At 37.9% G+C, this 27,096-nt stretch overlaps 1 protein-coding gene across 1 annotated transcript in view; it reads left to right on the forward strand.

The window, feature by feature from the left end:
• The first annotated feature begins 14,974 nt into the window (after positions 1-14,974).
• Positions 14,975-27,096, forward strand: part of LOC127445502 (melatonin receptor type 1A-A) — a 67,193-nt gene continuing 55,071 nt past the window's right edge. The window contains exon 1 of the mRNA XM_051705630.1: positions 14,975-15,308. Coding sequence (XP_051561590.1) covers positions 15,125-15,308 — 184 coding nt within the window. The 5' untranslated portion in view covers positions 14,975-15,124. The remainder of the gene's footprint in view (positions 15,309-27,096) is intronic.

Consider the following 27,096-nt stretch of genomic DNA (forward strand, 5'->3'; position numbering starts at 1 on the left):
ATTATAAGGTGTATAATGTGACATTACTAATGCATTTTAATGACTATACAATGCATTATAAATATGGGCTTCATAGAAAGCATTACCCAAATGTCTATTTTCATATAGTTACTTACTATATATAATTAAATCATAGTAACTGTTAACTACTATATCACTTAATTAGGTGAAATCAAATTTAGACCACCCATGTTTAAAGTTAAATGAATAATTAAAAACCTGCATGTAAAGTTGTGATTTAACAAATTAGTACTGAGTAATATAAAACACAAACTTAAATCCTCAAATAACATTTTATTTCTCAAAATACTTAAAATTATTTTCATAATCATTCAAAATGGTCACACAGAGGTTTCATCAAAATTTGTGTTATCTTTGCATCAAAATATGCTTTAAATATATTTTAATGAACAACAACTATTAAAGAAAAAAAAGTACAATTATTAATACATTATAATTATTAAAACTTTATACAAAAAATAATAATATTTAACTTTAATAATTTAATAAATTAAATAATAACATGACAAAAATGATTAAAACTTGAAAATATTATAGTTATTTTGGTTTTGGAGATGTCAGAAGACAAATGCACAAATACAAATGTATAAGCACAAACTGTTCTAAATGTTAGAGGTGAAGTATGCAATGTAAAAAATACTTTGTCGTAGATGAATCTGCAGAGACATCTGCAGTAAGTAAGCCATTAATAGGTTGACTTCCCTCAAGAGTCTAAACACTTTGATTCAAGTGCAATTACAAAAATTGGCATGAGGTTTGGACAGGACTGTCTGTATTAATCTCTTTGTACCACAGAAACGACATATTTCACTTTTAAGAATGTCATAATTAAATTAACAGAATAAATGAATCACATGAATGCTTTTGCACATTCTCTTAATGAACACTAAAATATTGGTGGAGGTGTAGAGAGGACAGTGGAGAGGAGATACGTTTTTTGACAGGCGGTGCCTTCTTCTCAATCCAATTTCAATTAACACGAATGATTTAATGCACTAGAATGAACACTGATGATAAAAATTACATAAATATTAGTTATGCTCAGGGCTATAATAGGGTATAAATATATCAGTCTGCAGAAGGTGACAGCAGCAGGATGCTTGTTGGAGGGGGACGCAGAGAGGGTGGTGAAGTGCAGGCAAAAGAAACAGAGGCTGAGGACAAAGCATTTGCTGCAGTCTGACACAGCACCTGCTGTCCAGTCCTAAAGATACACACAAATATGGCATAAATAGAAGCCATAAATAAATAGACCTATCAACCTAGCTTTTGAAAAATCCCATAACCTTGCAGCAGCAGTAACAGTGTACCTTGCAATACAATACAAAAGTAGGTTTCAATTGTCATGGTCTTCCAGTGGCTTCAAAATAAATAACTGAAGTTCAGACATGAATTTCTACATGGTGCAAACTTTTGTCTTTAAACTTGTTATCTGTTAGCCAGTTGGCACACTCTCATGCGATATGTTAAGGCTTTCATGGTGTTAGCTGATTGGTTGATTAGCTTATCAAATTGGGTACTCTCTCTTTGTCAAAAATTTAAATTGCTCAGTTTTTCAGATAAGCTGGTTTCACTGCAACGTGTTGCAAGGTTTTTTTCTCTGAAACCCTCCACCTCCCCAGCTCCACTTGTCTAGATCTGCTACATGGGGATTGTATGTATCACTAATTGAGCAGCAGCATGTCCTACATGCTCTATGCAGCATGTCTTGTGTTTTGCTTAACTGTGCAGCAGCAGCAGCATGCTTTACTCAACATGTGTGTGTATGTTCTAGCAGTAGCAAGTCTTCATTCCTGCTCTGCAGCAGCAGCAGCAGCAGCAGCGTTTCAGATCTGGTTCACTGAGACCAATATCCTGCCACTGTCTCACCCACATTAACATGCTAAATCTTTCCAAAGGTTGTCATGACTGAAAATTAATAACATCAATATTAGGTCCTGCACTAAAGATAGAAATTCTCATGTTGATAAGATGGTCTGGTAAGTATGGAGCTTGAATGCACTAACATTCAGTACAGAATAGTTGTATTGTACATTCTGTCAGAATAAAATATTAATATTGGTTAAATAGTGCACATTCAGCACATTCTGCTGCCTGAACTCTTCCTGTGGTTTACATGTCTGTCACTACACTGCCTTTAGGTCTATAGTGTGGATACATTGTACTTCCACGTGCTTTTTTTTCTTTATATGATGTTTATGTGAGTATGAATGACTTCAGCAAGCAACTCTCACTAACTGATCTTTATCACTCCCAGCAGAAACTCAGAGATCTCTACAGAAATATTAAATCAGCCCTGGCGGATGGATATAAAAGACTTCAAACAGGTGTCTGTGACTCTTCTTGAATTTATTGGCTCTTTCCTCAAATCTCTTTATGGCATACAGTATATATGTCTATAAATGTGTATGTGGTATGTGTGAGAGTGTGTGATTTGTGGTCCCTGCATAATATTTTTTGGATGTTCATGGAAACGCATTTTATCCTATGTTTGAGTATGCAGAGCAGAGAATCTGTAGGCTGTAAGATGCTGAGATTCAGAATAACAGTGAGGATGGAGCGTTGATTGCTTCCATTACTTCCTGCTGGGCTCAAGCCTTTGCATATAAAAGACTGAAGCAGTCAGCAATTTCCTACTCCAAGAGCAGTGACTTTGCGATATTCCAATTATGGCAATGAGAAAACCACTTTCGGAGCATATAGAAATGTTTGTAATAATGATTAGGAATCAATTTACCAATTCATAATCAATTGGATGTAATGAAATGTTTTCACACAATTAGGAGAGGTGAAATAGGATCATTTCAGGAGTTTCATTGCCATCCTTCCTGTAATAGAACAGTGGTTCTCAAACTTTTTGATTCCAAGGCCCTTCCAAAGTCCAAGACAATATTCGATACTCCAGAAACTAGGAGTGTCAAAAGATTAAAATCCTATCACAGTTAATTTAGTGATTCCTAATGTTTCAGGAACAGTCAGATTATATGTTATAGACCTACATCATAATTTTAGCTAATTAAATGCAGTTATCGTATTTTAGTATAACTCATTTTAAATTATTTGAAGTCATCTTGAGGTCCACTTGGAAGTTAGCAATGCCCCCCTGTTGGCCCTGCCCCACTGGTTGAGAACCACTGCTGTAGATTACAATATTAATAAAGCAATATTATATAGTGTGCCATGACATACACAGAAGCTAAGTGAACATGAGCTTTGTATCAGCTGTTACTATATAGTGTATTTTAAGTCAGCTGGAACCCTGTATTAACTAATAAGAATCCAGAACTGGAACTGTCCATTTTGAACAGTTAATAAAGTGTGAGACCAGCTCATGGTACCTTCAATTGATTTTTTTCAAGTAGTAAATCCACATTTAAACAGGGATAAAACTGTCTTCTCAAGACTTCCACAATCATACCAGGTCATCCAAGCAATGCAATTATTGTCCTGCTGTCCTGCTTATGAGTTCACATTCAAAGTGTGTTGAGGAAATTTGTTAATTCGTTGTGAATAATCTTCCAGGAGGCCTAAAGCTTATCCAGCAGAAATGCATGAGCATGGAATGCGGAGTGTTAAGTGAAGAGGTTTTATAATCTTTGTACAGATTGACATCATATCTGTTATGCTGGGTCTAAGGGTAGAAACATACTTTACGCAAGTATGCATAGATGGGAATGCTTGGCCAACGCATTGAAAACGTGTGGTCCGGTTAAACATGCTTAACGTGTGCTCTTGCGTTACTGTGGCAGTAACAAACCTCAGTACTCAAGGGGGTGATAGAGTTCAGTGGTCTGTATCCATTAAACTGAATGTGTTGTTATTCAGGTACAGTAAGTTACTATAAATATATTCTCTGCCATCACAGTAGTTGGCTTGAAAAAGAAAACTTACTGTAGAAGTGGACAGTTCACAATAAAGACAGCTAAATCGGCCCTTGCATGCATATGTTATGAATTGCGATCTGACACATATTAGAATGTAACAACCCATGACAAAACCAATCTTGCATAGCTAGAAGCATCTGCGTTCATGTACTTGCAAAGAATATGTTGCGGCCTTAATATTCAGGATAACATTTCCTCATTTGCATCTTCCAAAAAAGTGTAAAACGTTTCTGGTAACATAGTTTATTATTCATGGACAATGTAAATAACACATTTTTATATAAATCAGTAGGTATTATGATGTATCTAGCCCAAAGTCTGGTCATTAGCAACTAATATGACCAATCTGGTCTAATAGAATCATGTAACTATTAAAAGGTTTGCAATATGATTTTACTGTACGTATTGTAGCACTTGCCTGATGAAATGAACACTAGAGGAGCTGCAACAACAATGACTGTAATTCTCTCAAAAATTCATGAGTAAACAGGAGAACAGTTCATATACACTTTCTTTTTTTGTCCTTTTCCTCACACAATGCTATCTTATTCCATCTAAACACTTACTATAGCAGATGACTTGTGAGGCGAACCAGGCGATACATTTTAACCTTTGCATTACATAATAAACTACATTTATAAACTTGTTTGAGCCCAATTAAATTGCGCCATAGCTCAGCTGATAGCGTGTTGCACTTGCGTAATGAGACCCGTCAACACATGAGCCAAAAGTGTCATAGAAGTACCACAAAATAACATGGTTGCTTTAGCAATTGTGTTTTTCATGTCAAATTAGCTTTTTATGACACTGTTGGTTAGTTTATAGGGAGGTACCTTTTATCCATTTAAAACTCAATAGGCCATAAACCTTAAAAACCTCATCTGGGAGAAATTTGACCCGCTTCTAGCTCCACACAGTGGATATTTCACCTCAGAATTGCAGAGAACATGACCACGTTAAATCATTTAATATCAAGAGCCAATCACCTTTATGATAAGAGACATCCCCTGTCAGTATAACATATGATTTTTGTTAGATTTTATTGCTGATTTGAAAATGTTTACTTTCTTGTAATCTTGACCAAGTTTTCTGGTCATTGAAGTCTTTCCCCATTCAAGTAGATAGGAGCTGTACTTGTGTCCCTCTTGTGTCCAATAGAAAGACGTGTTATGAACTATACGTCTATAATAACACTATAAAAGTGTTATGAACACGGCTGCCGAGTGACCTGACTTGCCTTTGGCTGAACTCACTTTTCAACTTCCTGTGTTTGATGTTTTACCTAAATTATATCAGCAAATTATTATTAAATCTTTGTGGCAAGTCACCACTGATGGCCTACATTGTTATCAGAGAAACAAAGGGAGCTCTTACCTGAAATAAGGGTGGTGGAAATACAATTCCGAAATACAGACCAAAGACTATTGAACTATAAATCACAGTTATTTTGAGTAACTTAAACATTAGTATGGAAAGTTGAATGCCACTGCTTGTTTGAAAATTACTTTGCAAAGAATTAAAGAGATTGAGAAAAAACAGAACTATATTTTTTCTTCATATTTCTTTTTAAATGGTTAGATGTGATGATTGTCTGCTTGATAATAGGTGTTGGTGGATAAGAGAGGAATTTCATGTATGTGTTTAAGGATACTGTTTAAAAGAGAATCTATAGAGCAAACCTACAGCACTTTAGGTATCCTTTTTTTTCTCCTTTATTAAAATTCACATGCATATGTGAACTGTTCAATATTTCAAGACCTTGACTCTTGAATCTGTAGTGCTTATTACAGAAAATTTAAAAGCTTTGAGGGAAAACCTTTAAGGGGAAGAAAAATCCACTTGAGTGACCTGACCAAGACTTTCAGTGACATTGGCAATAGAAGATCTGAATCTTAACCACGTGTTTTGTCTTTTTTATTTTTTTTTTCAGATCTGCTGTGGAGTGGCACATCTCTTTCTCATTTTCTCAGTGGTGCAAACTTGACTTACTACTGTAATTTTGTTTATCGCAACAGTCATCGTAATTTTCATTCCTACATCACTCATGACATTTATAGCAGAGGTCAGTATGAGAACTCAAACAGTGACAGAATTGTCATCAAAGTACAGAGAAACTCCAACCCAGTTGGGATTGGCAAAAGAGGACAACACAGGAGCAACCTAAAGCATACTGTAGGTACCTCATCACAGGCCATTTCCTGAAGCAGATCATCGCCGTTACACTTAGTGTAACTGAACGCAACTTTAATGTTCCATGTCTTCCATTGTTATCACACGAAGGGCAGATACCAAGCATTAGAAACAAATCTTATGTTCGGACAACACCCAAAAATTCTCCCAGTACCCCCAAACTAGTGTTACTGAGTGTGACACTGGAAGAAACATGAGACTTGAGGTGAGATCCACGACTAGTATACCCAAGAGTATTGCTCACAAATATGTCAGTGTTGGTCTTTTCTGCACATTTGAATGGGTGGATGCTTTGGCAAGTTACACTCTCAACAGTAGCACCACAGGCTCAACTGAAACCACTATTCGCTTGAAGGCTGGTCTTCAGGTTCAAATACTTTATGACCCTAAACTCCATCATGAATCAGTGATCTGGACTATGTCAGAGTATAACGTTGCTGACAGAAAACTCCCTTTGTGAAAAGAAGTTTTGACGCCAGTCTGAAGCTCTACAACAATGACGGATCTGCCTGTGCTCAGCTATTTATCAGAAAGTCTTTCACTGACTTGAGAAAAGAGTTTATTCATTCCTGCGTGGGTTTCTACACTAGTGCTGAAGAAAATACAGAGTCTTATAAAACATTCCAGTGGGCAACATATTTCAGTAGACAGGAGCTTTCAGATAGATCTTCAGATAATAATCTTGGCTGTGATGTCTATTTCCCATAGCACGGGGAATCCAAGCTCGCTTGGTGTTGAGGAGTTATGAGGAAAAAGATACTAATCAACATTTGCTAAAAGAGTGAAAACAATTGAGTTTTAGGGTTGTTTAATAAAGTAAATCTTTAAATGTGCTGCTGTGATGATGAACTGCTGACGTGGCATCATCACACACTCTTTTGTTCAGAGCTCACCAGCACAATACTCTTCACATTCCATGAATACAGTTTATAATCTATACATATGGACAATATGCCAATATGATATGTGTATTCGGGGATCCACATTTTTCCTGAGTGTTTCTACTCGCATCGGCATATACTCTTAGTGGGTAATGTGATGTTTAATGTATTACATTTGTAAAAAATGGCTAAAAACATCTGGCTGTATAGTAGAGTTGGGTATCAGCACAGATGCCCTGATTCAATTCAGATTCACAAGTACTCGATTCGATTCTTGATTCGATTTGATAAATATCGATTCTACAGAAATTGGAAATTTGGTGCTAACCTACTATTTGGAGAGATGTTTTTAAAGCTGTACAGGGAACACCAATTTACAAATGGTGAATTACTAACAAGAGATTAAGACAGCCACAAAATAAAAGGCCACAGACCTGTATATTAAATTCTTTTTATACCACGGGTCTGTTGAATGCTTGATTCTGATTGGTTGACAGATGTTCTATGGTGTGCAATTATTTTTCATTAAACGCACGGCTAGGAAGTAGTTCCAGGTCTTGACCATTTCAAAGAGCTGTACAGGCTACCACAGCAAAATAATCAACTTAAACAAAACATTGGCTAAGTACATCAGATGAGAATGACAAACAATGTCAATAATATTCAATTTTGGTTGAAAAGCACTCATGCGCGCTCTCTCTCTCTCTCTCTCTCTCTCACACACACACACACACACACACATACACATACGGCACAGGTTACCTTAGCAAAATAACCATATAAAACAAAGACATGGGTTAAAGTAAATCTGTTAAGAACATCAAACAATGTCTATAATATCCTAAATTTATATCAATTTTATTTTAAAAGCACCCTTGCTCTCTCTCTCTCTCTCTCTCTCTTTTCACCCACAGTCAGGGGCGCATTAACGCACTGGCTGTGGTTGTTGACATGGTGACAGTGCGCAATCATTAAAGGTGTCCGTGTAGTGCTTGTTCAATGCATAGCAGTTCAACCCCCGACACGTTGACACACATACATACGCAAGCACACACACACACACACACACACACACACACACACATAGAGACTGGAGTCACGAACAACAAATAGAGACGCACCTCGCTACTTAATCAATACAACAGTTTCTATATTATCTGAAATAACTTTTAATATGTGCAAGTGTTTCAATGTATTTTGCCCTAATCAGCCTCCAATAAGCTCCCCCTCCCCCTCTCTTTCGCTCTCACACAAACTCTCTCAGGAGCAAAGTCAGCACGCCCTCACGACTCAGTGGGATTGCAAACAGTTGCTTGGTAATGCAAAATGTCAATATGTCACACTAAAGTCATAAATCAAAAAATAAGAAAACACATCAACACCAACTTTACCTTATCACTTCCGTAGCCCTGCCCAGCAGCGGTTAAAAGTGAGATGGCAAGGAGAGAGCAGGTCAGTCAAAGCAGAGAGCCAATCATAACTGTGGGCGTTTACTGTCAAGTCTTAAAGAAGAAGCAGCTCCAAAACCGAGTGTTTCTGACAGAGGGTCAGAAGGAGGGTGGAAAATGATCATGTTTTACAAATATATGACTGTTTTTTTTTTTTGTGCTAAAAACTTTACTCATTTTATAAGTGAACTTCAAGGAATATATTAAATAATTGAAAAAACAAAAGCATGTCATGACCCCTTTAAAGCTAAATTAAAATATAAATAAATAAAATATTTTTCAATACAAACCCTCATGTCTTATGTCCTTAGTAAAACATTAAAATGTTAATGAATGAAAAATACAATTGTAATGCATTAACTAATGTGTAAGTATATGTTAAAAATGAATATATGAACATCATCAATTTTAATAGGAGCTGTAAATTGTTCATTGTTAGTTCATGTTGAATAATGTAGTAAACTAATGTTAACCATTACAACCTTATTGCAAAGTGTTAATATAAAATGTATCTTAAAATAATGTTGAAGCAAAGAATAAATAAAATTCCATACAAACCCTATCTCATGTCCTAGTCAAACATGACAGTAAAATGTGTACTTTAGGTCAGGGTTTTTTTAACAGGGGGTCCTTGACCCCTAGTGGGTGGTACCGCAGGGGATTTGCCAATTATTATTTGATCTCAAACTAATTTTTGTAAAAACAATATGTTCAATAAAATTTCAATATCAGGTTAATTTCAACCAAAGCTCAAGGTAAGAAAATTCAGTTAAATATTTCATTGTCCCGCCCACATAAAATTATATTGCAAGTGAAAAATCAATAATGTTTAAAGTCTTTCCTTTGTAATGTAAGCATCATTACAAAGAATGAAAATATCTGAATTTCATACTATCCCCGAAATATAGGCCAGGCTTAAAATGCAACACTTAGTTTTAAACAATATGTAACAGATGGTCCCTGCTTTAACTCTCTATCCAGCAAGAGGTCCATTGCCTGAAAAAAAGACTTCTGCTCAAGGTGACAGGTGTACTATCATGTGCAATACAGCAGAGGGCATTATTGCAGCATGACTATATGTAACTAAAATCAGTGCTGTTGGAAACAGCTGTAGAGATACGTTAGATTATTTTAATTTCTTGTGTAAACGCAACTGTGCGAATATCTTTAATCCTAACAATATAATTTGTCGTTCTGTATTTATTGCTGTTTTGAGGAAATAATATGATAAAGGCACTGGCTGTTTGCATATACTGTATGTGATTTGAAGCTCACATTTAATCTGGACTGATGCCGAAACTAGATTATTTTATTGTCTCATGGTTTGGAACATAAGGTATGTAATTATTTATTAATGTGGCTCTTATTTACTCTCACGTGTATCTGGACACACACACACACACACACACACACACACACACGCACACATACACACATGTTGGTGCAGCTATCATTATGAGGACTCTCCATAGACATAATGATTTTTATACTGTACAAACTATAGATTCTATCCCCTAACCCTAACCCTACCCCTATACCTAACCCTCACAAAAAACTTTCAAAAAAACATAATTTAGCATGTTTTTTAAGCGATTTGAATTATGGGGACACTAGAAATGTCCTCATAAACCACATTTACAGTATAATACCCTTGTAATTACCAGTTTGTAACCTAAGAAAAGTCCTTGTAAACCACTTAAACCTGCCCACACACACACACACACACACATAGAGAAAGGGTTATGGTGTTCTTTGCCTGTGACAGGTAGATGAAGGCTTTGAGTTCACAGTACTGTCTTGCTGTCTCCCACATGATCTGTTTTTGAGATTAAAATAAAAATTCATAGAAACAACATGAGATCTCTCAATCTAAGATCTTTTCACTTCAATTCAATACAAAATATTTGTAAAACTTCTGTTGATTTTTGATGTCATGCGAGAGGCTGCGTAAAGTGATTCCCCATGCTCATTGGAGAGCGACCTGAAATAAACAATTATAGTGAAAAGTACTTAAATATTGATCTGTTTCTCACCCAAAGCAATCATATCACTTTAAAAGACATTAAAAGAACAACTGGAGTCGTATGGATTACTTTTACTATGACTGTTTGTGCTTTTTGGAGCTTTTTAGTGCTGATCACTATCCACTTGCATTGTAAGGACAGAGCTGAGATGTTCTTCTAAAAATCTTCATTTGTGTTCTACAGAAGAAAGAAAGTCATACACATCTGGGATGGCATGAGTGTGAGTAAATGATGACAGAATTTTCATTTTTGGCTGAATTATTCCTTTAATAGGCCAATTTTATACAGTATACAGTATGTAAGAAGCGTTTTATAATTGATGAATTATCTTACTGATTTTATTCAGGATTGACAGGTATCAGAAATGAAGTTACGTTGTATTTCAGTTCCCCAAACAGAATTTTCCAGTATCGTTGATTTGGGTTTTTAATGTCATTTACAAAACTCATTGTCTGATTGGACAAAGAGCTTTCCCCTCTCATTCTCACTTTTCTATCTTTCTGAGATAATTAAGCAAGACCTGGAAAATGTTCTGTTTTAATAAGTGGTTAAAGAAATATGTCTGCTCTGTGTTAAAATCGAAACAGCCAAATCATGAACCCACATTTGTCACCGTGGAGCAGTTTAACATCAAAGCATGCCGTACATCCCTACTGTGACACAAAATTCTCTTCTGTGTAAGTGTGACAGATACATTTTGGCAGGTATGAGTGTGTTGATTTTAACGTGCATGTGCATTGTTTGAAGATGTGCATTCATGAAGATGAATGTGTGTGTTTCTTATTTTCTGTGTTGGGAACCTCTCAGAAAACTCCAGTTATCTGTGTGACAGCAAACAGTGTTCCCTGAAACGTTGGCTTTAAATTGCATCCAATAGCCTACATTTGAGATCAAAATGCAAAGCACATAATCAATCAAGAATGATGTCATGGTAATTTACTTAAAGCTGAAGTGTGTAATTTCTGCGCAACTAGCATCACTAAATGGAATTGCAAAAATAAAGAGGGTTGTCAAACAGAGTTTTAAACACTCACCCTGTCTTCCAATAGTCAATTAAACTGATAGTCCTGCCAAGAAATTACGCCATTGGTTGAGCCATTGTTGCAGTGTAAAGATGAATGGGATTATCAAAAAAACAAACAAAAAAACAAAAACAAAAAGAAAGAGAGCAATGTGATTACACTTTTTGCTGAAATGAACCTACATATGTCTAATTAGTTGACTCTACATATTAAATGGATAGTTCATCCAAAAAAGACAATTTTCTCATCATTTACTCACACTCATGCTATCCCAGATGTGTGTAACTTTCTTTCTTCTGCTGAACACAAATGTTTATTTTTAGAAAAATAGGTCCAATGGTGGCCAGAACTTTGAAGCTCCAAAAGGACATAAAGGCAGCATAAAAGTAATCCATACAACTCCAGTGGTTTAATCCATGTCTTCTGAAGCGATATGATAGATGTGGGTGAGAAACGATCAATTGTAAGTCCTTTTTTACAATAAATTCTCCTCCATGCTCAGTAGGTGGCGATATGCTCTAAGAACGCAAATTGGCATCATGCAAAAAAAAGTGGAGATTTATTTATTTTTTATTTTTTTAAATTTTACAAACAGAGAGACTTACATTTTGATCTGCTTCTCACCCAAACCTAATATATTTCTTTTGAAGACATGGATTTAAACACTGGAGTCGCATGGATCACTTTTATGCTGCCTTGATGTGCTTTTTGATGTGGACCTACAGAGCTGATTTTCTAAAAATCTTTGTCTGTGTTCTGCGGAAGAAAGAAAGTCATCTGGGTTGGCATGAGAGTGCTGACATTTTTGGGTGAACTATTCCCTTTCAGCTGGGATAGGAGAAAGCATTTTAACACAAGAAAAATGGCATACTTCAGCTTTGAAGTACAATACAACATGGGAAATATTCTTACTTGCCCAAATTATAAATTAATTAAGAATTAATTTAAATTAATATTAATTATAACATTTAAAATAAATAAATACATACATACAGTACATACATACATACATACAAATATAATTACAGAACAAAGTTGAGTTCAAATAATCCAATCGTTCAAAAATGGTGATTTGACTCTACTGTAACTGTACCGTATTCTGAAAAGTTTTTCCAATCATATAGACCTAAAACAAAAATTAGACCGATGCTTGTCACAAGTGAAACAGTAATGCCCTTTCCAAATAGAGTATTTATCTCCATACAATGACAGTGTCCAATGACATTTTCATTTTTCGCTCTCAGGAATGTCTCCTGCTTCAAATATTTTGAACAGATTTCTCCATTTTGATTTATTTCATGTGTAGTCTATTCATTATAAATGTAAAAAAATGTGTCACAGTTAAGACTCCCTTGAGACAACCTGACAACCTGACAGTTGGGTGAGAGACAGAAGGAGAGAGAGTGAGAGCCAGTAATTAACTGCTTTCACGACTGGAGCCATTAGAAGCACAGCGGTGCATTAAAATGGCATCGTAATGGCTTGAGGCAGACAGGCTGCTTGAGCAGTGGATACATCTGAGTTCTGCTGTGGGCAGAGTGCTGATGGAACATCACAAATTCAAGTTTTGGAACTAAAGTTAAAGAGACAGCCAGCTCACCTTGAGACCTTTGAAGTATTTAGGTTACAGTCACAAAAGTGCTGTTATAGAATCCTCTGCCTTTCTTGCTCCCATGAAATTATTTTTTTATTATATACAATTTCTATTATAATTTTTTTTCTCCCCTTTTCTCCCCAATTTGGAATGCCCAACTCCCAATGCACTCTAAGTCCTCGCGGTGACATAGTGACTCGCCTCACTCCGGGTATCGAAGGATGAATCTCAGTTGCCTCCGCGTCTGAGAGCGGCAATCCACGCATCTTATCATGTTGCTTGTTGAGCGCATCACTGCGGAGACCTATTGCATGTGGAAGCTTCATGCTGTCCTCCGTGGCATCCACACACAACTCACCACACGCCCCACTGAGAGCGAGAACCACATTATAGCGACCACGAGGTCAACCCAACGTGACTTCCCACCCTAGCAACCGGGCCAATTGGTCGCTTAGGAAGCCTGACTGGAGTCACTCAGCACACCCTGGATTCGAACTTGCGACTCCAGGTGTGGTAGTCAGCGTCTTTACTTGCTGAGCTACCCAGGCCCCCACAATTTTTATTAGTTAAACAATAGGTAGTAAATACAGTAGTCAGAACTGAAGGGTATAGTTAGGCATGACCAGCGGTTCTAGCTTGTATGGTGACCTGGGCAAAACCCGCTTCAACACGCCCCCAAAGTTGTTGATGGGGGGGGGGGGCTTGTCTGTGTGGGTGCCTCGTGCCGCCCCCTGCAAGATGCTGCCCTGGGCAACTGCCCATGTCGCCCATGCCTAAATCCGCCACTGGGCATGACATATGGATCGGATTGCTCTATTGCTTTGACTATTAGATTGTTATTACATGAAATAAGGACACAAATTATGGTGAGCATCGTGGATCTTAAAGGGATAGTTCAGCCAAAAATGAAAATTCTCTCACCATTTACTCACCCTTATGCAATCCCAGATGTGTATAATTTTCTTTCTTCAGCAAAACACAAATGAAGATTTTTTTTAGAAGGATATTTCAGCTCTGTAGGTCCTTACAATGCAAGTGAATAATGGCCAGAACTTTTAATCTTCAAAAATCGCATAAAGGCAGCATAACAGTAATACATAATACTCCAGTGGTGAAATCCATGTCTTCTAAAGTAATATAATAAGTGTGGGTGAGAAACAGATAAATATTTAAATTCCTTTTTTACTATAAATCTCCACCTTCGAACAGCTTTGACCAGAAGTCGTATGAATTACTTTTATGTGATTTTTGAAGATTCAAAGTTCTGGCCATAATTCACTTGCATTGAATGGACCTACAGAGCTGAGATATTCTTCTAAAAATCTTAAATTGTGTTATGCTGAAGAAAGAAAGTCATAAACATCTGGGATGACAGGAGGGTGAGTAAATGATGAGAGAATTTTCATTTTTGGGTGAACAATCCCTTTAACACAGCTGGAACGCTGTACTGACCAACACGCATTCAAAACAGGATTTATCAATATTAATTTATATTTATATATTTAATATAATTTCTATTATATTTGTGTACTGTATTAGTGCAATAATAATAATAAGAGGAAGAAGAAAAAGGAGAAGATCAGTAAAAACAGAGATTGCTGTTTCTCTATCAAGTGCATTTTCCTGAATGTAAAGAGGAAAAACTGAATAAAGATTCTTTTAGTGAGGATACATAATAATGAATGTAGGTAGGCATGAATCACAGATCGCTCACAGAGCTGGAAATGGTGAATCAAAGCGCAGAAACCGCATTTCCAATCACGACCGCGGGGTGGCAGCACACACAATATTGCTGTTTATTACATGTTCACAGCAGCATTGAAGTTGTCTGTGTATGTCGTTTACCAACACTGTGATGGGTACACGCATAGCCATAAAAGTGCAGACCGCGACAGGCGAAAGCCCCGACCAGAACATAGAGGAAACTTGTCCGGGCGCACAACTTATCTAGAGCTCGTGAAGACATGAGAGGCCACCGGAGAGACGCGCGCCATCTGATCTGCTCGGAGCGCCAGGCGCGTTTGTTTTGTTGATTGAGAAAAGCTTCATGAAGATATACAATGTTTATGAATGGAAGTTTTCTGAACACCTCTGCACCGGACCCTAGCGAGCAAGCGCTTCACCGGCCGCCCTGGGTCACTACTACTCTAGGGTGTTTCCTCATATTCACTATAGTGGTGGATATTTTAGGAAACCTGCTGGTGATTTTCTCAGTCTACAGAAACAAGAAACTTCGGAACGCAGGTGAGTTGCGCGCGCGAGGCACAGGTATACTCACGTTTCACACGTGGGTCACATTTAGGCTATGTCATATACACTGTTCAGATTATGCTGTTTAAACCAGGGACACGGGAGAGGATACACCAAAAAAAAAAAAAAAAACATGACAAGCAGGATTCAGAGAGGAGACGAGCGCTCGTGCCATGACCTGGTACACGCGCCGGTTTATGCTTCCCTGAAATAGCCTCGCAGGTTTACAATTACGATGCATAACCTTGATATAACAAAGATTTTGTTTCTTTGTGGTGTCCAATTTCAAATGCAAACGATGCACTTCAAACTAGAAATGTGTTTAACGAAAATGTACATAATCATAATAAATCGTTTTGTTGGTTATAGTTTAGTGTTCATGTTAGAGTGTATTTACATGTGTAAGTACTGAGTAATTCATATTAATAACTTGTTATTATAGAGCAAATTGTAAATACACTTTTGCTAAAAAAAATAAAATACAAATAACATCGCGCGCACCACCTAGACTGTATGCGCCTTTTTTTCCTCTTTTTTTAAAATTTTTTTTTTTTTTTTTTTTTTTTTTGTCTTAATAACTATTCATTCATGTTTCATTGGTATTCTTCTGTGGTGCAAGTGTCACATTAACCATACAATCCAGAGTACAAACTCCATAAATGTTGCTTTAAAGAAATCGTGGTTTCTGGATTATTTTGGGGACTCCACCACTGTGTACCTGTCACCAGATGTGCTTTGGCTCTTCCCTCTTGTTTGCTGTTTCATCTTTTGAGATTGTCTAGGCACACATCTGAGTTTTAAACGCAGAACGCAACCGAGAGGCTGTTTGGCGCTATTAGGGAACATGAACACGTTCGTTAAATTTGATTGAGGTGCCGTGCCCGATATATAGCAGTTTATTTTGGCATTCATCTGTCCGCATCAGTATGAAGTGCCATGGGATTGCATTTCATGTCATGTCAATCACGGACTGGAAAAACAGCACGCGGACAGGAAACCTGTCCAAAACCTTTAATACCAGCGGATAAGTGGTGGAAAATGTGAGTCATATAGAGTCTTCGGAAAAACAACGGCAAAGTCAATTTAATTAAGTTTCGACCCACGCTGTGAAAACTGACAATTTTCCAAGGCGCTCATTGAAAACATGTGAAAAGACATTAGTGAACTGTTTGTTTGGAGATAGCGCGCAATCCCCTCGGTGCACGAGGAACATCCGCGCGCAAAAGTGTTTCCAGATCGTGTGCAGGTGGAGGCTATTTCTAGTCCAGTGTTAAGTTCACGCGCTCCCCTCTGACAGTACTCATGCGCATTTGCGCTGCCCACTCGTCACAGCTTGCACAATGTGCGCATCTCTTTCGCCAATGGAGCATTTGATTCATGCTTTCATTCACTTGGTATGGCTATTTTAATCCCCGCATTTCATTTTAATCTCTGAAAATGAAAGGAATTAAATATTCACATGCTTATGCAATACAGTGTTTGACAGACGGACGGACGGACAGACAGACAGACAGAGACAAATAGATAGAAATACTAGTCCAGGTGTTTCTCAGAAGTGCTTATAAAAGTAGTAATACATGTGATTTGATTTAGTCTAATCAAGTAGATTGTTGACTGAGTTTGTCTCAGTTTTTTCTTCTTCTTTAAAGTCGACCTGAAACACTTCACCTTCCATAATCTGATCTATACAGTAAAATAAAAAAAAGAAAGAAAAAAAAAAGATTTACCTATTTCAGTTTCACAGTAAAATTCCATCAAATGGAATTGAGTATTCTTTAATAGAATAGAAAAATATATTTTAAGATTTATTAATTTAATATTGGTAAACATTACACAGTCCAATTTGATGGAATTTTGTTATGAAATTGAAATGAATAAATCTTAAAAATAGGCTAAGATATTGTAGATAGGACATTAAATGCGGAAAACTGTGGGACAGTTTATCCGCCAGGAATTGATTGGACTGTGAAAATTGGGTGTTACAAACCAGAATGGAACCAGGTTGAAGTTGAGAGGTTGAAAAGTAAGAGGGATTTATGATGTCATCTGAGAAGAAAAGTAATTTTAGAGGCAGAGCAAGTTATAAGATTACTTAGACAAACATTTTTTTCAAACTGGAATGACGTACGGAGATGAATCATGCTCAATAAGACCAGGAACGTGCGTTAAAGAGATACAGAATGATGTTGACATTTCTCTTCAGCTCCACTTTTCTTGTCTTTTGCTGATTAAATTGACAGCCACGCTAAAAAAACATTTACATTTATTGAGGGTTGGCACTCACTTTCTTTCTTAAAGGTCTTACTTATATGTTGGAATCATACAGTATATGGCAAATCAGCTCAGAGACATACAGAGCAGGACACTACAGGGACACAATTTTACCATGGACTCCCCTGGCCATGCTGTAGCTGTCTAAAACAATGACCATAGAGACTGCACTGGCTTGTCTTCTTGAAATTCCGAATAATCATGGCAGCAGCCACCACAACTGCTGGACATATGACTGTCCATAGTGCCAGATGAACAAGTGACAGTGTGTGCTGGGGGAGGAGTGCAGTGAATGCCTGTGTGATTGCAGCACTCAGATATAATCTGGGACAACTCTCTCTCAAGTCATTGTATGTGTAGTGGGCAACCGGAGACTTGTTTTTAGGTCAGAAGAGGATGTGTGTGGTATATGTGGTCACAAAGAGCTCTTACTGTATGCAACCCACAAGCTTAAGCACACAGCTCAGGTTTACATTGGAGTGGTATTTTTTATAATTGGTGCTGCTATCCGCAAACACACTTTTACTTCCATGGATTGAAGACCGTGGGTGGTTCTTATTGGATAGGAATGCATTTAAACCACTTTTTACAACCACAATTGTTGTACTTTTTCCCCAATGAAAGCAATGAAATAATTGATTTAAGCAGCTATTGCTGGGTTAGTCTGTGGAGGAAATACATTAAGAATGAATTGCACAGTTTGTGTTGTTTATGCACCCGATTCATTAAAAGAATTATGCAAGTCAGGTAATAGTGCAATATAAACATGATCATAAAATTAGCTCTTAAAGCAATTTCCCATCTGGTTGGCCTGTTCTTAGTGTTAAGTTGTGGAGGTTGCATCAGACCACCGCGATCTGGCATACTTGTATTGCACAGCTTCACTCCTCTAATGTGATCCAGGCACCTGAATTGGCTCAGTGTGAAAACACCCTAAAATGCTGAAAAAGCCCCTGACTACACAAAGGCTGTCAAATTAAAATGAGAAATTCCAATATTTGTCAGATTTAAGGTGGTTTTCATACTGGACATGTTTGCTGTTTGCACTATCTGGGAATAGTACTACTCTGCATACAACTGTAATTAAGGAAAAACACTGTGGTACCGCTGGTATTTCGACACTTGAGTCCACGGTGATACTGTTAACATAGAATTTTCCATTGAAGCCTTTTCTCATTTTACTTTTCTAACTAAGATTAAGAACTGGCTACATCATTTGATTTTAGAATTGTATGCACTTTCATTTAGAATGGAACGCACTTTTGCTAACAGCATGTTCTTTTCCAAAAACAAAATAACACTGTGCCTCTTAGTTTATATTGATTCAATGGATCCTCTTGTGGACTAGGAGACAATGTCAATTTTAAAAATCTGGTGATCGGATATCTTGTAGCATTTCTTCCTCTAACTGAAATAATGTCATTAAAATGAGAATATATTTGGTAATAATTTAGTGAAAAATTCGAATTTAGTTTCTCAGCCCTGTTGACAGCCCAAGAATACACTATGCTTCCGTATATACAGTATACCAAGTTAAAGTGCTTCTATCATTTGATGAATAATTGCTGCCATGTTCAGTAGAAAATGTAAACAAAATTCCATTTACAGCCTGTTTTCTCATGGCACAGCACTGTTTCATTGCAAGCACATTTAGTGCCTAGTTAATCTGGATTGTGTTTGAAATTAAATACTTTGGGCAAAAGTATTGCAACTTTTTAGTTTGGCCCTTTAAACCTAGTCAACAATGTATCGTATTTTTTAGAAATATATTCACACCTTACTATAAGTCGCACTGGTTCAAAATCACGTTGTTTAGAGAAAAAACACATATAAAGCCCCGTTCACACCGCCAGTGCCATCGCACGAGGAAGCGACACGATCCCATTAATTTTCAATGAGAGCACACCGTCTTTCGGCGACACCAACTGTCGCGACCGTTGGCGACAGAGATTGCCGTGGGGAGCGACAAGACAAGTTGAGAAAATTTCAACTTTATGCAAATGACAAGCTACAATCGCGAGCGACTACCAATGAGAGTGAAGACAGAGGAGCTTACGTCATCCATCTCCAGGCAGGTTGAGTGTGAGATACTGGAGTCGACTCGAGTGCAGGCAAGACGGAGGAGAAGTTAAAAGTTTCTGTGAGCGATTTCACTTTTCTATATCATTTGTCTGTAACCACATACATAGATATGACCTAATAAAATGATGTGTGCAAAATCTTGTCGTCATTCTGAGTGAGTTTGATTCGTATACTGATATAACGTCTGACTTGTTTAATGATATGATGCATGTAGTACTGCTGCAGGTTATATAAAACACTCTCCCCTGCAGAATGTGCATTTTAGAGGCAAAAGCACTGATTCCTTGTCAAATTAGAATGATATCTTAGTTTTATCTGCAGTATCATCTGTAATCAGCAATTAAAACGCTACTATGGCCAGTTGTGCAGTCCACCAATAACATTAGAGCGACAGCAGTAGGAAAGCCCACTAGTGACAAGAACTAGAGAGACTAGCGAAATCTAGTGACAAAATCGCTGACAGTGTGAAAGGGGCTTGCTTTGAACCAGTGAATGGAAGTCTGGCGGCTGCTCCTGGGTCCTAGTGCCTGCCTAATGCAACCTCTGCCAGTGCGACCTATTCACAGGTGTAATAGAAAGCCCCTTTCACACTGTCAGCGATTTTGTAGCTAGATATCGCTAGTCACTGTATTTCTTGTCACTAGTGGGCGTTCCTTCTGCTGTTGCTCTAACGTTATTGGCTGGCTGCACAACTGGCCATAGCTTCAGAAAATCTGATCACAGATGAGCTAGATTGCCAGGAAAACAAATATATCATTCTTATTTGACAAGGAATCACTTGTTTTGCCTCTAATAATGAACATTCTGCAGGTTTTTATATAAAATACAGCTGTGCTCAATGTATCCTATCATGAACAAGACAAACAATCTGTTAATGTATGCATTAAATGCAGTGTTGACAATTTTTGGTACATTATTCAATTTGATAAGAAATTAATTTACTTGCCGCTAAAAATAAGCATTCTGGACGAGAAAGTGTTATAAACTGCATCAATACTCAATGCATTATATCAACACAAAGATCTATCTTTCAATGTATCAAACAAACTCACTCAGAATGCTGACAATTTATGACAAGGTTATCCATGCATCACTGTTTTATTATATCCATGAATGTTGTTACAGAAGCATGATAAAGAACAGTGACAACAACAACTCCTCCATCTTTCCTGCACTCGTCTCCACTATCTCACAGGAGACAGATGATGTGAGCGTCACTCTCTTTTCTCATTGGCTGTCGCTGTGCAATATCGCTCTGCATTTGCATCAAGTTGAACTTTTCTTAACTTTGTTACTTCGTCACTTGACACGCCCACATCCTGTCGCTCGTGTCGCCGGAAGTCGCCAGCTCTCATTGAAAATGAATGGTCTCCTGTCTCTTGCAGTGACAAAATGTGTGAATGGGACTTCAGATGTCAAACACGCTCTGTGAAGACTACAGTGCCTCAGAATCATATCACAGTGTTTTGGGCTTGTTTTACATGGGAGAATTTGCTTTAAGTAATCATGTGTATCGGTTTCTCATATTCTTTTTATGTTTAATGAAAGAAATACGACAAGTAAGCCACATCTGTTTTATGGGTATTTCTCAGAATAGAGGCAGAATTGGATTGCTGGAATTTTGAGTGTCATCATTACCACCACGACCCGTAATCACTATCACAAGCTGTGAAGTGCTGGTGATGATTGTGCTTGTGATGACATATTTGCCATTTTTGCAAAAAATAAAAAAAATAATAATTTAAGTTAACAAAAATATTACTTGTTTGGTGTTATCACGTAATAAGTGTACATGCCTATCACTGAGAATAAAGAGTACATTTTCTTACCTTTCTGGACATCAAAACACCAGTCTTCTTTCTTGACAGACATGTGTTCCACTAGGATCTCAAGTTACCATGGCTACCAAGTAAATTTAATGTTGAAAAAACTTTGTTACAGTGCATAGTGTAGAGTGTGTTGGTAATGATGGATACATTAAGGAACAGGTATAAATTAAAGGAAATAAAGATCCAGATGTATACATAAAGTTTGCTAATAATATGCTAGCTTAAACAATGTTTAATTCAAATACACTAACAATAGCAAAATCTTTAGGAAATCTTTAATGATTTTATGGCATTATATTTAAACTCAGTGTTGGGGACAGCACCAAAACGTGCATTTTTATTAATTAATTTTTTTTTACTATTATTTATCATAACACACAAATAAAATGTAATTAAATAATTATTTTGAGACACAATAAAAAAAGTCTAGATCTGTCTTTGTCTAAACTGACTATTGACATTTAAAATAGTTTTTTAAAATGTGTTTTTCCTAGAAATACATCCTAGGGATAGAAATATGCCTGTAATCTGAGAATCACCCTTATAATATCTGTAAAATTTTGTGCACAAATAAACAGCTTTTAGTCCATGAGTAAACAATATGCCTGTTGTATTCTATTCATTCATTTACGTTAGTGACTGTAGATATTTCTGATATTTGCATCCCTCTTTTGCGGTGTATTAATTATCCGTTTCACTGACTGAATGTTTTTACCACGAGTGTGATGAAACGTTATTTTATGGGCATGTGAGGAGTTGCATTTGACTGCGGTTTAGAGTTTGTTAGAACAATATGTTATGATGGACAAAATATTTAAACTGGTTGCATAAAGTACTTTGTAAACACGAAATATTCTGAATTACCCAATTTAAAACACTTCTACCTTCTCTATGACTGATGTTTTCATCTGTTTTGGTGGGTGTGTGTTTGACCAGCGACATCAGTTACGAATAAATTATGTATATAAATCGCTTTGTATTATAAGTCGCAGGACCTTTCAGATGATGAAAAACAAACCTCGACAGAGAGCACAGGAAAGCGCTCTCTGTTGAACTTGTCCGAGAGTCGGGTGCTGAGATATTCCACTATTTCAGCATCGACAAGCTTTGGCGCTGAAACGCAGGATGTACTGTCTTCCCAGTCTGTGAATCGGTCACAACTGAGAAATTTGTCAAAATGTCAGACTTGCCTTGCTTTGGTTTTGTATAGTAAAAACCTGCTTTAATCTTCTTTTCAACTTCATTTGTTGACTCCATGCTTCTTGTTAGTGCTAGCTAAATCCTGGGACCCGCGGTATATTTTTTGACTGCCCACTCCCACCCACAGCAAAGTTAAAACTGCCCGCTTCCGAGAGATTTGTGTTGGGTTCCGCGGGACCCATGGGATCCCAATCCTAATGCAGTCCTCTACCTGGAGGGGTCTTTTGCTGCTGTAGCCCATCCAATGTTCAATAAGCTGATAGGATAGTAAATTTCAGGAAGTTGGTGATGTGTGCTTCTATTTTGCTGCATCCTGCTGTGTTCTGTGTTGCTGCATCTGTAACCCCCCACAGAGCCCATGTGTTCTGTCTCAAACAGGCATACAGTATGAGTTCCCAAACGCACACTTGCGCACACACACACAAATAAAGAATGCGTGGAGAGACCTTTCCAATGTAGATAAAGAATTGAGGTACATTTTAAAAGTGCACCATTCCCACTTTTCTTTCTGATACCAAAAGTCCGAGTATCGACCGATATATCAGGCATCAGTTTAGAATATTTTAACAAGGTTAGAATGGGAAAGGAGGAGGCGGGAACCGGCTGAACAGTCAAAATAACTATATAACTATAATAACTACAATTTAATTTAAACAAAAAGACACACAACACAAACACACACATGGCAGCTGCATGTGGCTCTTTCTCTCCCGAACTGCAGTGTTCCGCTGCACTTATCCCTCTTTTTGGCTGATTAGCCCAATTGGGGGCTGGACGTGCGCAGTCACGGCCCGGCCCCGCCCTCCTCCCCATTACACTCCTCCCTCCTTTGCCTCAGGCCGGGGAACCCCCGGCATGACGTACATGGTGTTGCCCTTCAGGCCCCGCCTGCCGGCAGGCTTTTCCCCACCTCTCTAGGGCTGGGGAGGGGGACGAGGGGAAGAGAAAAAAAAAGGAGAGGGAAAAGGCAAGGCAGAGCGACAGTGAGAGACAGAGAGAGGAGAGAGAGAAAAAAACTTGCTCGCTGGTTCCCAGATACACGTCGACTGGTCCTCAATCACTCCTCCACCCTCTGGCGGATGACAGCCACTCCTTCCGGGTAGACCAGAGCCAGTCCTCCGATCCCTGACGGATTTAACACCCCTCCGCGTTTTGGCAGCTGGTAGGGAACTCCTCCGCCCCTGGCAGCGGCTCCACCACTCCAGGTGGCCGGCAGCAACTCCTCCGTCTCTCGGTGCTGCTTTGGGCGGATAACAGTGGCAAGGACTCCACGACAGCACATCCATCCTCCTTCCCAGGCTTCGGCACCAATGTAACAAAGGTTAAGGATGGGAAAGGAGGAGGTGGGAACCGACTGAACAGTCAAAATAATATTTAATTCAAACAAAAAGACACACAACACAAACACACACATGGCAGCTGCATGTGGCTCTCTCTCTCCCGAACTACCGCGTTCAGCTGCGCTTATTCTTCTCCTCTTCTGATTAGCCCAATTGGGGGCCGGGCATGAGTAGTCATGGCCCAGCCCAGCCCTCCTCCTCATCACAAACATCTATACCTCACTATGTACAACCCTCCATCGAAGATCTGACATCACATTCATGTTCATATCGTCAGGTTGACATCATTCACACTTAAATGCCATTGTTTCTCATGTGTTCTCGCTAGGGGTGCATGATATATCGGTGGCCTATACAGTATATTGTTGGCCGATAATTGGGAAAACAAAAATATTATCTTCGTGCCAATAGTAGAATTACACAATGCTCCTAATGTGTGCTCATAACAATAAGACAGCAGCTTGATGCGATTAAGCATTATACTTTCTTACTGTTAGATCTGACCAAACGTATGCCTCTGGTGTGGAGTAAGTGGAGCTATGTGTGTGCTAATGGAAAGGGGTTGGTGTGTGCTGTAGTAGTGTTGTGTCCTTATTTGTAACATGCATGTAGCAAACTAGAGTAGCATGGTGACTGGAAAGAGTAATGTGTGTGTGTGTGTGTGTGTGCGTGTAGTTGCCAGAGTGTGAGAGACAGTGACCCGTAAAGCAGTCAACATGAAAAGCACTGAATTCACTCATGCCTGCAGTGGGCATCACAAAACATGTTCTTTAAAAGGCACAACACACGTTTTCACACATAGTCTGATATGTTCGTGCAGAGATGCTTCTCTGACATGCTCACTTATTTACTTGTCCTTAGGAGCCTTCTCTCAGTCTTTTGGCCTGCATTCCTCCCCATCTCATCCATCTGTGCAGATTCGCCTCCCTCTCTCTGTTTTTACCTTTTTGTGAACCCCCTCTCTCTCCCTTTCTTTCTCTCGCTCAGACATTCTGGTTGGGATGTGCTCATTCGTTGTGACATCTTTGTCTGTGTGTATCACTCAGTCTGTGTCCCTCTGTGGTTGGGGAGAGTTAATGTGTAAACACATACACGCACACACTTGTACCTGTAGAGGAGCTCTGCCAATATAGCGCTTGCAATCTCTCAAGCTGGTATGATTAGTCTGAGTTTAATTGAAATGGTATTCATTGCATGAATATTATCTCTCTCTTTCACACTTTTGGTGACAAACACAAGTAAGAAAACACTGCTTTAACTTTTTTAAATACGTTTTTGTTAATTAAAGTCTCTAGTCTTCTTGCACACAATTCATTATTCCACATTCTTCTTTTTTATTTTTTTATAATCAAAATGTAATAATATTCTCTGCCTCTGAAATGACTTTTCTCTACTGCTGGCTTAAACAAGACATGCGGGCTGGGAAAAAATAGTATTAACAAAAATGAAATAGAATGCCCAAGTCTCACATAGTAAAACATTTAACTATTGAGTGCAACAGTGTGGTTCCGAAAGTAAAAATCCCCATTTATTTGATGAACCCCAAATTATAAACCTTTAAAGACAGACCCACCATGAGCTCTTAATCGATGGGTTTGCTTGTGTTCCGTCCGCGTAAAAAATCATGTTTAATAGCGTAATTTCTAGTGAAGAACTACACTATCCATAATCCTGAATGGAAAAAATAAATCGACCATTCAGAGAATCGAAGGGGCAAAAGAGCCCCGCAGCCCTGCACTCCCATGATGCACTGTGAATTACGCAGTTGAGCTGGTCTCCTTAAACTCTCAAACTACTTATATTTGTATATATCTAACAATTTTCCAATGAACATAAAACATGTAGTTTCTACACTTGTAATCAACAACTTTAAAACATTAGTTTTATATTTTTCCATAATTTTTATTTGATTACATCATTCATAAAACGTCAAGGGAGTGTAGTTCTTTCCCACTTGTACCTTTGTCTTTTTGTCGGATTTTCAAATACTTTTTTGCTTCAAATCAAAATTTGTAATGTTGTGATTCACCTTGGAGCTGGTTGTTTTGGTTCTTGGCTTAGAACTCTATTATGAAGGACTTTATGAAATACCTAAGGAAAAAAATGAATACATACGGAACCAATATGGCTAAATAAATGGGCGGGCACTGTTGCGTGCTATTGCCATAGATATCTTAATAATAATAATAATAATAATAATAATAATACGTTTATTTTATATAGCGCCTTTCTACAAACTCAAGGTCGCTTTACAAGTATCAAGCAAATATATATATATATATATATATATATATATATATATATATATATATATATATATATATATATAATAAGAGAGATAAGAGAGATAATATTCATGCAGTGAATACCATTTCAATTAAACTCAGACTAATCATACCAGCTTGAGAGATTGCAAGCGCTATATTGGCAGAGCTCCTCTACAGGTACAAGTGTGTGCGTGTATGTGTGTACACATTAACTCTCCCCAACCACAGAGGGACACAGACTGAGTGATACACACAGACAAAGATGTCACAACGAATGAGCACAACCCAAATAAAAAACAAAACAAAACAGAAGAACAGTTGAATTAAGAGTTAGAATGACCTAGGGCAAAGAGATATGTTTTGAGGTGGGTTTTTAAATGGTGTTGAGGTCATAGTTGTTGAGGTTGGGATAGAGTTCCATAACGTTGGAGCAGTAGTGCTAAAAGCCCTGGCTCCCAGTGATGGTAGCTTGTAATGTGGGATGAGTAGTAAACCAGAGTCAGAAGACCTGAATGAGTGAGATGGTGTGTAGGGATGAATAAGATCTGTGATGTAAGGAGGGGAAAGACCACGTAGAGCTTTAAATGTTGTGAGGAGTCATTTATACTGAATGCGGTAAGGAGACAGATAGCCAGTGCAGTCTACATAAAATGGGGGTGATGTGAGATGATTTCTTGGAATAACTGAGAAACCGAGCTGCAGAATTCTGAATGTATTGCGGTTTATTGATTGTTTTGATGGGGAGATCAGAAAAGAGGGCATTACAGTAGTCGAGTTGTGAAGTGATGAAAGC

Source organism: Myxocyprinus asiaticus, chromosome 8, assembly GCF_019703515.2.
Source record: "Myxocyprinus asiaticus isolate MX2 ecotype Aquarium Trade chromosome 8, UBuf_Myxa_2, whole genome shotgun sequence".
Lineage (NCBI taxonomy): Eukaryota > Metazoa > Chordata > Actinopteri > Cypriniformes > Catostomidae > Myxocyprinus > Myxocyprinus asiaticus.